Raw genomic sequence first — 14,218 nt, forward strand, 5'->3', positions numbered from 1 at the left:
TGTCCATGCATTTGGTGTAGCATTCCCGGGGGTTTAAAATTTCTGCTCTTCTCCCTCCGCATTCTCTAGGGCTTCTGGGACAGATCAGCACACTTCTGATTGGTCAGTGCCAGATCAGTGGGCTGTGCCATCCTGGAAGCCTTGCAGAATGAAAGCTTTGGAAGGCTACACTGGCTGCTTGGCCACTGACAGCACATCACCCACAAGAGGTAAGGACAGTGGGGACTGGGGGTTGGGGTGGGTGTAGGGTGTAAGTTCACCTTTAATTATTTTTTCTGAAAAGGTGAAGTAACACCATAAGAACAAGTTTTTATTTGTAATTGTATCTGTGTGTATTAAACACTACAGTATTAAGCTGATTTTGGTTTAACAGAGCACAAAGGCAGGTAAACAATGATAACCATATCATTTTTTTTAAAGTGGACCTTTGCTCTCACCTAACTGCCCCCCCCCCCTTCAGCATATCGCTGTGGTGTGCATCCAATGCTTCCTTGCTCGCCTAGGCTAGAATGACACCCCACCCCCATCTCCCACCAGAAGCCCCCAGGATATCAATGTAATATGTAGAGCACACTATGCATGAGTGGTGGAGCGTCATCAGGGGGCCAGCTGCTAGGACCAATAAGAGACAGCTGATCTCCTGATGACGCCAAAGAGAAAGATGGCTTGTGGCAGATCAAGGCAATGACAGATTCATTGGGTGGGTGAGTATTTTAGCTGAACCCAGGGGACAAGGTAAGAGAAGGATGAAATCACATTTAACACGTTTTTAAATAACCACATAAAATTAAATGTGACTGGTTGTTATAAGTTTCTTATAGTCATTACCCCCTGCAGAGTAAGGCCATGTGTGTTTAAGTAAAATACAGCTTTCATTGCTAAGTAAACATATCTTAGTAACTTGTGTTATGTTATGTAGCAATTCTATGCAGTTTAACTTAGTTATGAGAAAAATTCCAATTTTAGCATAGCATAGGCAGCATTCATAGCTTGCCTTCTCGGCAACTCTTTAAAAAGAACAGCGGTCCTCTGAGCAGCTTGCCAGAAATATTTTAGGCAATATGTTGAATAAATACTTCCCCACAGCTGTCAAGAAGGATTTTCTAATAATATTTTATTGAATGGGTTAATGACATGATGTCCTATTGATGGTTCAGGAGGACATCTGTATACTGTATGTTGCATACAGAGCATACAGTGTTTAACCTTGTTTACAGGTGAATGTACATTCTGGTTGAACTCCTGATTTAGGGGTAAATTTAAAATTTATGAGCCTATTCAGTACATCATGTGGAATCATTTAATATGAGGCATTTTTTAAGCAAATTAGTGGCAAATTCAGATGCCAATCAGGTATTTTGCCAGTTAACAGAGTCCATGAAACAGTTTTTATTTACATTTGCAAACCCTTGTGACAGTAATTTTGTGCAGAAAACTGCAACACAATTTCCCAGTCCTATAACAGATTTATCACTGAAGATAAAACCGGTTGTTATCAGGATAAGATAGTTTTCACTCAAAACAGATGCACAATTAAGAAGTTTTTTTTCTGTCTCAGTACTATTTTAGAGCAGGCAAGGAGAAACGTATTAATTAGGTTGTTGTCTAATTATAGTAAACCTGCCTCACTGCTCCTGTTTAGCATTGTCGAGCTGTGTGACGGAATTGATAATTGTGTTTTCTGCTGCCACATGCATTACCTGCAACAACTGGCTTTCAATGGACAGTGCAAGTTCAATGAATGATTTGCTCTCTTTGATCGACCAACATCAGAAGATCATTTAAAACCAGGATGGAACACTGCCTGAAATCTCACAGATGGTGAATGAGCTTAACCTGTCTAAGCAAGGCCTAAAATGTCAATTGGTCTTTTATTAATTTTCTCACAGATCTGATATTGTATGACAGGGTTATGCGATAGTTTTGAAAATGGTATTTACCACCTGATCAATTTCATTATACTTGTATGTGCAAACACAAATGTTCACGTTTTGCTTATTTCTGGGAGAATCAAACATATAAAGCTCATTTGGCTGTACTTCTCCTGTGGATCACAGGAGTGCAGTTGGTTCTGCACTCCTATGACCGGTTTTCAGCAGACAGTGGACTAAAGTCCCCTATCTGCTGATGTCACAGAACCGGTTCAGGCTTGGGAAAGATCCTGACCATATGGTCGGGATCCACCCAGGAGCCTGGACTGGCACCTGGCTCAGCCTCTCAGACGCTGAGAGTCTGGACCGGCCGCTCCTACCCCCTTCACAGCCCAGCACTTCAATGAGCGAGAGGGATGCAGATCAGACAGCGGTGACTGACAGTCACCAGCTCTCTGTTCAGGGAGCTGTGAGAACTGGGTGATTGGTGGTGTTTGATCGCTCAGTTCTCAGTGTTAGTAATGCTTTAGCATTTCACATAGGCTACATTGTATTATTCTAGAGCATTAGATCATTCAAGACTCTAGTCTACAGCTTCCTTATTCATAAGGAAATTGAGAGGTAGTAAATACTATTCAGAAAGTTGATGATTGTTCTGCCTTGCATTAATAAACCCAAATTCAGGAAAGATTCAAACATATGATACTACGCTTAAACAATTATAAATTTGTACTATATGTGTGTGTGGATGATGACTACGTTTCATAGAAGAGCATGAACTACACATAGTGTAACTTTTTTCTCTTGAGCCACCAAGGTCAGTTTTAGCGGTTCCAAAATTATACCAACATACCAGAGGAATATCTCTAAAAATACTTAAGCTCATGAAAGCATTTCCTTAAACTTTACTTGACACTATGGTTTATTCAGTTGTTGCAATGGAATATCATATTGCAGTTATTTTAAACACAGATTCTAGATTCACAATCATGAATTTCCTTATGGGGTAAATTATAATGACTTGCAGAATTATAGTGGCAGACCATTCATGATATGTGGTTACCATCTAAGTTTGTGGTTCTGTTTTCATTAAAGAATTGTATCTTGTTATTTTATACTGTATGCTGTGTAAAAAAACTATGTTAGCCAGATCAGCTGTTTATACCTGTATACGCCATATAGACTGGAGCAATGTTAATATTTCTGCTATAGGTTTGTTGATTCATCAATAACTTCATAATTGCATAAGATAACAAGGGAATATTTATTTATTTTTTCCCAGAACAAAAAAGTTTTTTTTGGGCAATATTGTCTTGCAAAAATGATTTTATTTCCTATCTAATCTATAAATAATATTACATAACGCAACTAAAAACAAATTAAAAATTTGCTAATTTCTACTATGACCAGTGTTAGTTTTAAGAACAGCTAGTTTAAGCGTCCTTTGCACATGGGTTGCTGAGCCCTTTTCCACGTAAATGCTAGATATTTTTTATTTATTTTTTGCACTAATTTAGAAAAAGCTTTCAATAGTATCTACACCAAATAGGAGTAACTAAAATAAGTTTATTGTTGTAGTTTATGGTCATGTTATCATGATTTTTGAGACATAGATAATAAGTGCAGTTTACAGATAGAGAATGTTATACTTTCTAGTATAAAAATGGGGGGGAACTACTTTCTAGTATTTTCTTCCTAATGACTTAATAAGAAAAATATTAAAATAAAGAGCATGTTAATGCATGTCAATGCTCAACATTTTACCACTCTAAAGCCCCATACACACGGTGAAACAGCCGGTTCAATATAAACTGGCCCGTGTGTACAGCAGCCGGTCCGACAGAAGGCGGCGTTCGAAGTGGCATGACCGAAAAGGGTCTGCCAACTGTCTCCCAATCAGCGCTTTCAGCCAATGACTTAGAGTGCTGACTGGAGTGTTCTGGCAGGTGGTCCGTCCCCCTGTCAGAACGCAGTAGAGGAGATCTAACGTCTTTGCCACTCTGCTCCCTCATTGCCATCCTGAAACAAGATCCCGCATATGTGCAGACACACTGGAGGTCTCTGCCAGGTCTCCCCACCGTGTGTGGACACACCACCGCAGTTCTCTGCCAGTACACAGTAATACTGCCTCCTGACATACTGTATGATATAGGCATTTGAGAAGGCAGCAGGAGGCTGGACAAGTCATCCTCGCCTAGGCAAGTATTCAGGAAGTGAGTCCACTTTCATATTAAAGCGAAAATCCAAATCTGTAAAGAGAGAGGAGAAGGAAATCATAAGAGAGGAAGTGAATTTTGTAAGTGAAGGTCCACTCTAACTTCAGTTAAAAGTAGAAGGGAAATGACAAGGGGGTTAAAGTTATAAAAGGCTGCTACCTGATAAAAAATCACCCAGATAAAAAAATGTAATAATACCACCAATGTTTTACTAATGACTTATTTAATTTACATTATTAAAGGAGTTTGAAAGCTATTATATAGACTTTATTTCATCTTATTGGTATATTGAGATACAATGCATATTTATACCTGTAGCTCTGCTCCCAATTTCTCCACCAAGCATTCTTAAAGTGGTTGTAAAGGTACATTTAAAAAAATGTAAATAAACACTTCTATACTTACCTACTCTGTGCAATGGAATCGCACAGAGCGGCCGGGAACCTCCTCTTTTCTGGACCCCCGGCGCTCTTGGCCCCTCCTCTCTGGCCACTGCCCCCCCCATGGCAAGCCGCTTCCCATTGGGGCACTCGTGCGTGCTCGCACCCGAGTTCCTTTGCTGCGTCCATTGACACAGACAATGGACTGTGTCCTCGTCACTGGCTTTGATTGATAGCACTGGGAGCCAATGGCTCCCGGTGCCCAAGCAAAGCCAGCGAGACCCGGAAGTGAGGGGAGAAAAGATCTGCAGACGTGCATAGCGCTGGATCGAATGAGGTCTCAGGTAAGTAAAGAGGGGATGAGGGGGCGATGCTGACACCTAAACATTTTTTTAACTTAATGCAAGGAATGCATTAAGGTAAATAACGTTTAGACTTTACAACCCCTTTAAGGTGGATTATGACTTGGACCACTGGACTTCCTGCTGTACTATAGTACTCGCACTTAAAGCGGAGTTCCAGCCAGTTCTGTGTTTATTAAAAGTCAGCAGCTACAGAAAGTGTAGTTGCTGACTCTTAATAAACACACACTCAACTGTCGCACGGTCCAGCGATGCGGCCACCCGAAGCCTCAGTTCTCTCCCTCACCTCTCTGCGGCACTGGCATTGCAAGTGTGGGCATCCGGCTGTGACAGCTTGCGCCTTCAGAGCCAGACACGAGTTGCGCTGCACATCCTGAATGGCCGGGCTGTCTTCTGGAACCTGTGACGTGTCCCAGCAGATTGCAGGGAGGAAGGGGGAGAGGAGAACTTCTGCTAGAGCCGCCTAGGAGTCCTGAGCAGAAGTGGGAGCTGGGTACCTGTCAAATCTAGGTTAACCGCTCCCCCCCCCCCAAAAAACAATGACATGCCAAATAGGGCATCTAAGGGGTAAGGAGTACTTAAAGCAGAAGTTCCTTTGTTTGGCGGAACTCCCCTTTAATTTGCTGCAGATGCTTTGTACGTCACCTCCCATCACTGTTGAGCAACCATTCTCAGGGTAGCCTTTGATTTATTTTTTAGGCCTAAAATATTTTTGTAATCCACTTTTATCAACTGCTATTGTAAACTGACCATGAGCATGTTCTGACAGTAAACCAGCATAGAGATATAACCTAAAGTTAGGATTCCCAGTCTTATTCAAACCACATCCTGTGAGCCTGGGGTGACAAGACACTTCTCCACACCCTTGGACTCACAAGAGAATACTGCAAAAATCGGTGCCACATCAATGCGTTCTGCAGCATTTAGGATCTTTCCACTGCAGGAGGGTTAGAGGACCTGTAATGTCAATGAACTGAGGGCACCTGGAAAAAAAAGTGTTTCTTTTTTTAAATGTATGTATATTTTAAGATGCCTGGCATGCTGCAAAAGAAATTGGGGGTGGTTGGGAGACTTGACCCTGAGGTGAGCTTTAAGGTTTTTTTTAGATTTATAAGTGGAATAAAGCAAATCTGTAGAAAAGTACACTATAAGGTATGCAGACAGCTAGTGTCATATTCTTGAAAAAGGACCTTGGTGCCCCTGAAAGCTAGAAAATTCAAAGCTTCTTCACCTCCTCCATTCACACTTTCCTTTTGAATAGTGAGGCCACTCACAGGTTATAGACCAGTAGTGAGGTGGGAGTGGGGTGGGTAGACTTTAGCACTACTTGGAAGTGTTAAGACATTGCAGAGTAAAATGCAAATGCTTTTAAAATGTAAAGTATGTGGAGATATTTGACTCTGTTTGAAGTCCATCTTTAAAGTGGGCACACACTTAACTGATGTGGAGCAAAACAACAAGTTAATTTAAAATGCTGGGCCCTGCAGCAGCTTTTACCTTACTTCCATTTGCTCCTCTGCCACTCCATTCACCCAGTGAAGTGAAGTACAGGGCATGTGAGTCGCTTCACTACATTTACATGGAGGCTTTGATTCATGAAGATTGGCTGTATAGGCACCTGGTGGTCAGGGAGAGGACCTGTGTAAGTATTCTGTAACAATTAACCCTATTGCTTTACCTAACCTGAACTCATGCAGGGCAAAACACTGCCTTCCTGAGCTGCACATACTTACCTTCCCATCACTCATCCACCACTGGATGCAAGAGAAGAGAAATATGCAGTATTTTTTTGAAGCGTGTGATATATATGTCCCTACCTTCCACAGGACAGCACTAGTTCTTAGTGATTCTTAGTCACTTGACCCACATGAAGGCAGAGTGAGAACCTTCTAGTACTCCCCAAATTTCAGCTAACACAGTTTTTTTCCCTTTGCTTTCCAGGTGAACAGATTAGTGGTGGAGCAAAGGGAAAATAAGTATAGCCAGCATTAGCCCTTACCTTTTTTTTCAATTTAAAGAAAACTTTCTATTTGTGATTTATTCATGCGCACACTTTCTTTCCTTCTGCTTATTATAAAGCCGGCACCATTTGTGTTTATGTTACATAAAAACACCTCTGTGTATGTGGAGAATTGGCTTGGTGCTAATATGCTGAATTTGCTCATTTTTCATGGAGAGTCCTCCAGACAATTCTCCTTAAGATGAGTAGAGTGAAATCTTTACATTGCACAATTTAAGCGCTGTTTACACAGCGAAAAGCATTACCTCAGCAAAAGTACATTCTTCATACTACAATAATCTGCCTTTCTTTATCAGGGTGAAGAATTAGCCCATTTTGAGGGCAAATGTTGTCCAGAATGTGTATTGAGCACTAGTTACTGCCTGCACAAAGAACATGACAGAGAGGTAAGAATTACAGCTTTTTCTGAATCAGTATTGTACATCTAGGGTGGAAAGGAAATAATACAAAAAATATATTTTGAAGTAAACTTAAAAACAGGGGACTTTAAGGTCTATTTTGGATGTATTTATGTGCTTTAGAGAGATTTTTTTTAATGTATTGCAATTTTATACTTACATATTGAATTATTTGTTTACAGTTTGTATTGTTTTAATATGTCCTTTTGTACTAGATGATGAAACACAGGGGAATATATATAATACATGAAATGTAATATATTTACAGCACATATGCCAGGACATTGCTCCCTGCATTTATAAAGGATGTTTGCCACGTACATCTGTATAGAAGAACTTCAACAATGTCTGTTAATGTAAAAAATGCTTACCATATATATTTGAGTACTGTATAAGCCAACCTGAATATAAGCTGAGGCACCTAATTTTACCACAAAAAAATGGGAAAACTTATTGACTTGAGTATAAACCTAGGGTGGGAAATGCAGCAGCTACTGTAAGTGGAAAAGAGGGTCAACAATGCCCATCTGCAGCCTCACTGTGCCCATCTTCAGCCTCACTGTGCCCATTTGCAGCCTCACTGTGCCCATCTGCAGCCTCATGTACTTTTAATCTGCTGTGTCCAGGCCAGCCACTGTAACAAAGCCCCGCCTTCTCCTCGTCCGTGATAGACGGAACACTGATTCCGTTTCCCTGCATTGTTATCAGTTTTCCGTCTATCACGAACGAGGAGGAGGTGGGGCTTTGTTACAGTGGACAGCGTGGATGGCGCGGAACAGTTAAGACTGACAAAGCGGGAGACCCTCACTCGAGTGTAAGCCGAGGGGGGCTTTTTCAGCATAAAAGAATGTGCTGAAAAAGTCGGCCTATACTCAAATATATACAGTACTTTATTATTTATAAGCATTAGTGTCACATCTATGGCACATATGCCTTACTGCAGTGGTCATCAACCCTGTCCTCAGGGCCCACTAACAGGCCAGGTTTGCAAGATAACTGAAATACATCACAGGTGATATCATTTGCTGCTCAGTGATTGCAGTATTCTAGTCTGCATCTCCCCAAGGTAATACATAAAACCTGGCCTGTTAGTGGGCCCTAAGGACAGGGTTGATGACCACTGCCTTACTGAATTATTAAATAATAGTATAGTATAGATAGTATTTTTATATACGTATCAATTTATACATTAATAGATATTGCATACAGTAATAGTAAATGGACCTGGCACACAAAACATGCAGGGTGGTGTTGATTTACTAAAGGAAAATTTGTTGTTAATTTTGCAAGGGAATTTTCACTTTGCAATAGAGTTTTTCTTTATCTGAGTGTATATGGTAAAAATTCACTTTGCAAAGAATACGCAATTGAATGCAAGGAAAATAAAAAAATCTTTACTTTGCTTGCACATTATTGGATGATAGACGTCAGTGGAGCTTCAGCTCATTCACAAACTATATGTCAATTTCCTTGCAAAGTGAACAGCCTATTTGCCTTTAGTAAACCAACCCTATAGTGGTATGGGGAATTTTGGTTCCCATTCATCAATAGGCCCAGGTTGGAATGTGTTAAAAAATATATTACAATTTACAACCTAGTTAAAAAATTATTTAAGTGTTTATAATTTTACTAAAAACATCAAGTAGGATCATCACCAGGTCCCATTCTCATCTGTCACACTCTGAAATCCAATATAGCTGGTTCATGCTTAAGCTGCCCATAGATGATTCAAATTATCTATGGGCAGGTTGATTGTACCCAAGTCTATCCATCAATCGACTTGGGTAAAACCAGCATGTTGGATTTTTACATATGATTCAATAATCACTGTGTTCTCCTGGCAGGGATGGCACCCCATGCCCCTGCCCCACCGGTAGAACACAATATCTCCATGGGAGGGATTCCCCATCAACATGACTGTGTTGAAGGGAGAATCAAGCGATTTTCATTCCTGTAACCTGTGGAAAATGACAGCATCTATGGCCTGTCTAAGTAGTGCTGCGTCCTTGGTTGTGTCTTGGCAATCTTGCTGTGAGTCTTTCAGATGAACCTTTCTGAAATCCATAGGCTCCCTGCAGTCTCTAATGATGTCAGACACCTACATTGTTCCTGGTGGACAGAGAGAATGTGATATAGGCTTTTGGTCACATGTGGAACCTTGGATTCAGCAGTTATTTGATTTAGGGTAAGGGGGGTGTAATTTTCACGTAAATAGTAATGTGATCTGGTAATATTGATATGTATTGATTCATGTGTAAATTGTGTAGATAGAGAAGTATTCTAGTTTATTGCTATTTTAATCCTGACATTTTATGGCTATATTTTATTTTAAACAAGATAGACTACTCCTTTCCTTTTTGTTAACTCAACTGCTTGTATGATTCCTAAATCTAGATTCATGTAAACATTAAGGCAGGAAACCCTTAAATTCTGCTAGGCAGTTCAAATGTCTGTGTTTTGTAACTCTTGGGACTAAGTATTAGATAACGCTGGAATGTGCTTTATTGGAATGTTTGTAATACATCTGATAACCATGCTTACAGAACACAATCTACTCATAAAGGTATTTCTTTTTGTCTGCAGGAATCTCCTTCAGATCTGAGTGGAGTTAAACATTTGATGGTAAGTAGTGATATTATAAGGATACATTTATATTCAGATCCAGCACAGATTAGCCAATGTCATGAAAGCATAAAGAAAAACTCGGCTGCTGTTTGTTTATAGTATACCAATAAGATAGTTGAACATGATCTCTAAATCTTGAGTGGCTAAGGAGTCAATACTTTTTTTTTAAATAGTTGGAGTCTCGTAGGGCTATTTGTAGCCTTGACTAGTTAGTAACTCAGAGCATAAACCTACAAATGGAGTGCCAGGCTAAATGGTAAAGGAGTCCAAATTACTTTAATAATTCATCATATGAATGCTTAAAACCCCAATGCATTTCAGGGGCCAATAACACTCCACTTCATCAGGGTAAGAAAACAAATATAAACATTGTTAATATAGGGTGATGCAGGATTAACCACCTTAAATTACATTATATACACACATATAGGATTAAAATAAAAATTATTATTCTTAAAAAAAAAATATTTGGTCTAAAATCATGATATAAAAAGCAATATAATATTTGATGAGGCAAGGATAATTAGCATGGGACTAAATAAAACAATAAAATAAACAATGGTAATAAAAAAAGAATCTTTGGCAAACCAACAATACATTCATTAATTGTGTCCATGAAGGTATCAAGTGATAGTAAACCAAGTAAACCAGTGTACATAAATTAGCTTACATCTCTTAGATTGTAAGCCAACGAGCAGGGCCTTCTAATTCCTCTTGTATTGAATTATATCGTAACTGTATTATCTGCCCTTACATTCTAAAGTGCTGAGCAAACTGTTGGCGCTAAATAAATACTGTATAATAATAATAAAAACAAATGGGCCAGATCCACGTAGAACGGCATAATTTTAAGCAGGTGTAGCGTATCGTAGTTACGCTACGCCGCCGCTACTTTGACAGGCAAGTGCAGTATTCTCAAAGCAAAGTTGCGGCGGCGTAGCGTAAATAGGCCAGCGTAAGCCTGCCTAATTCAAATATGGAACATGTGGGCGTGTTTTATGTTAATGTATTGTGACCCCATGTAAATGACGCTTTTTACGAATGGCGCATGCGCCGTCCGTGAAAGTATCCCAGTGCGCATGCTCCAAATTAACCCACAAAAAGCCAATGCTTTCGACGTGAACGTAAATGACGCACAGCCCTATTCGCGAACGACTTACGCAAACGACGTAATCGACGCTGGCCCGACGTCCATACTTAACATTGGCTGTGCCTCATATAGCAGGGGTAACTTTACGCCGGAAAAAGCCTAACGTAAATGGTGTATCTGTACTGCGACGGCCGGGCGTACGTTCGTGAATTGGCGTATCTAGCTGATTTACATATCCTAGGTGTAAATCAGCGTACACGCCCCTAGCGGCCAGCGTAAATATGCAGTTAAGATACGACGGCGTAGGCGACTTACGCTGGCCGTATCTTAGCAAGATTCTGGCGTATCTTGTTTTCTGAATACAGAAAAAAGATACGCCGGAGCATCCTAGAAGTTACGCGGCGTATTAATAGATACGCCAGCGTAACTTCTTTGTGGATCTGGCCCAAATGAGTTTAATCGTCAAAAGAATGAGTTATGCATGCAGAACATACTGTATCCGAGAACAACATATGTTTTGTGTGTATCATTATTACTCTGTGGCATTGTGTATAAAATGTGAAAACATACCTCAGTGGGCTTTAACAAGGCTTAGATGACAGTGAAATGAAAAATCAGATAGATCTGTATTGGATAATTGTGATAAAATAATGTTTCAGAAGGAGTAATAAAATAGTGCTAAATAAAACAGATGGCAGTAGAAACTTGTAGTGGCACGTAGCTTTAGCTTGCTGGTAAATCACTAGAACATGTGTGCTGCATAAGTCAGTTTAGGTAGAGACAGCAAACGCCTGTCAGTGCTGCTAATGGCTGTTTAGATGCAAAAAAGCGTCAGGACTAGAGGTATTCAGACAGATCTGGGCTTTTAAAGGTAGGGGAGGCAATGAGATTCAGTGAAGAATGGTACTTTGTTTTATGTGAGCAGACTTTCCAGAGCAAGTCGGCTTGTTGAATAGATTTGTTTTTTCCACCTGAATAATTGTTGAAATTCCAGGGCCTCTTGATGATGTATTTTTGGAGGATAGCAATCCAAACAGTCCATTGTTCCCTCCTCCCTTCAAAGTTCTGATCAGTCCTCAAACAAATTTTTGTCATCTGTAAATATTTGACAGAGATGCTTTACCACATGTGATATTTTGGTGCATGTTTTTCTCTCTCATTCAGTCTGGTATGAGCACACACTGGCAATGTCAAACCTGCATTTATATGCATTTAGAGGACATTTGCATATAAATGCATGTAACAATTTTTCAATGGTGCCGTTCACACTAAGCTTTTAGGCTCCTTTAAGATGGATGGACTCAGGCAGTGGATCTGCCTGCTCAGCGGGATAACTGTCTGCTGATCCACGCTGAGCAGGCAGATGACAGGTCCGTGGACGCTCCGCTTATGCAGAGCAAACAGACACAGTCTGCTCTCCTCTGTTGGTGGTCAGATGGAAAAGGGCCACCTGTCTGTTTACATCTGACTGACATCCAATACGATCTGCCAGACGAATGGGGAATGGTTCCTCATCTGTCTGTTTTTAGCAAATAGGATCAAATTGGTTGTTGGTGGACGTACACAGACCCATGTCCGTTGACATCCGGCACTCCATAAAGTGCAAAGGAAAGATCGGGTCCGCCTAAAACACTTATAGGTGGACCCAAACAGTCTGCCCATGTGAAAGGGGCCTTACCTGCAATGAGGTGCAGTTTGATGTGTTTAGACAAAATAGAATACTGTGTGTCTAGGGTTTATTTAGACACTCTAAATGTGTGTAGATGCATGCAGAGAAATTCAAATCCTTTAGAAGGTAAAACAGCCCTCATATATATTTATTTATTTTGTGTATTTAGTTGTTTGCCTGGAGTTCAGCTTTAAACACTCTAATCGCAGAGGTGAATGCGCCTTCACCTATTTCAAACAGCAGTTTTACAAAGGATCGGCACATCTGCTTTTCCTCATGAAAACACCAAAATAAACATTTGAGTTTAAGGCTGAAGAGTTCCTACTCATAGTATCGTGACTATATTCTCTTCAGATTGCTTTATAATCAGATGGCTTTATAATCAGATTTTGGTGCTTTTTTTATGTGTTTATAGAAAGTTTGATGGTCTATTATAGAGATGACCAGGTGTCATGAATGTTTTTCTATTGGTTGAAAAGTGGGATTGGTTCTTTCTTTATATCATGGCGAGCAATGCCTTACTAAATGTATGAGCCTGTGGTCTTCTCTGAATGATTAGAAGGTACATGGATCACTATTCTTAAGGTACAGCAAATTCATTTAAAGTAGAACTATAGGCAAAACATTTTTTTCCATTTTGGATAGAGTACGGGAATGTTACTGCCCCTGTTTGTTTTTGGGGAGATTTACTTTCACTTCCTGCCCCATAGCCAAACAGGAAGTGAGAGGAAATCCCTGCAAATAAGGGAATCTGTTGGGGTCCCCCCCTCCCGCCGCCATCCGGTGCCATCAGGGGCCTGGAGAACAAATCGGCCGGGGCCAGTTCAGGACGATAGAGATTTCCAGTGACCAGATGGTCACCGGTCATCTCTATGACCGCCGGAGGCCCGGGTGCGACGTTATGACTTCATGCCCGGGTACCCGGAAGTAAACAAAGCCGCAATCGCGGCTGAAAGCATGAGATCAGTGAATTTTTTTCATGCTCTCATGTTTTCAATCCTGGAGGAGAGATGTGGGGTCTTATTGACCCTGCATCTCTCCATAAAGAGGACCTGTCACAGTAATTCCTATGACGGCTGGAAAGTGGTTCTGACTGGGCATTATATGACATCCAGCAGGATAAGCCATTAGCGCAGGCCCGCGGGGGCTCGCAGTGAGGCGATCAGTGGTTTGTCAGTCTGACGCACCGCATCTTCAATCTTCATAAAGAGCCTATGACATAGGCTCTTTACCACATGATCATCTGTGTCCAATCACAGTTGATCACAGTGTAAAGAGGACGAGCCATTTATCGGCCTTTCCTCCACTCACACGGACAGGCTCAAAGTGGAGGAGAGCCGATCAGCTGCTTTCCTGATAGAGGGGTCTGCACTGATAATCAGCGCATTGATTAACAGTGCAGGCCCAGCAAGGATGTCCACCCATGACCACCAGGGATGCCCATCCATGACCACCAGGGATGCCAAGCAGTGCATATTCGGGATGGCACTCTGTGCCCATCAGTGATTAATATTATTATTAATATTACTGTATACAGAATTTATATAGCGCCAACAGTTTGCGCAGCGCTTTACAACATCTGGGAAG

At 40.8% G+C, this 14,218-nt stretch overlaps 1 protein-coding gene across 1 annotated transcript in view; it reads left to right on the forward strand.

Moving 5' to 3' along the window:
- The window catches only part of FRAS1 (Fraser extracellular matrix complex subunit 1), a 660,838-nt gene that overhangs the window by 289,575 nt on the left and 357,045 nt on the right, over positions 1-14,218 (forward strand). The window contains exons 10-11 of the mRNA XM_040324225.1: positions 7,146-7,235; positions 9,831-9,869. Coding sequence (XP_040180159.1) covers positions 7,146-7,235; positions 9,831-9,869 — 129 coding nt within the window. The remainder of the gene's footprint in view (positions 1-7,145; positions 7,236-9,830; positions 9,870-14,218) is intronic.

Source organism: Rana temporaria, chromosome 1, assembly GCF_905171775.1.
Source record: "Rana temporaria chromosome 1, aRanTem1.1, whole genome shotgun sequence".
In the NCBI taxonomy this organism is placed as follows: domain Eukaryota; kingdom Metazoa; phylum Chordata; class Amphibia; order Anura; family Ranidae; genus Rana; species Rana temporaria.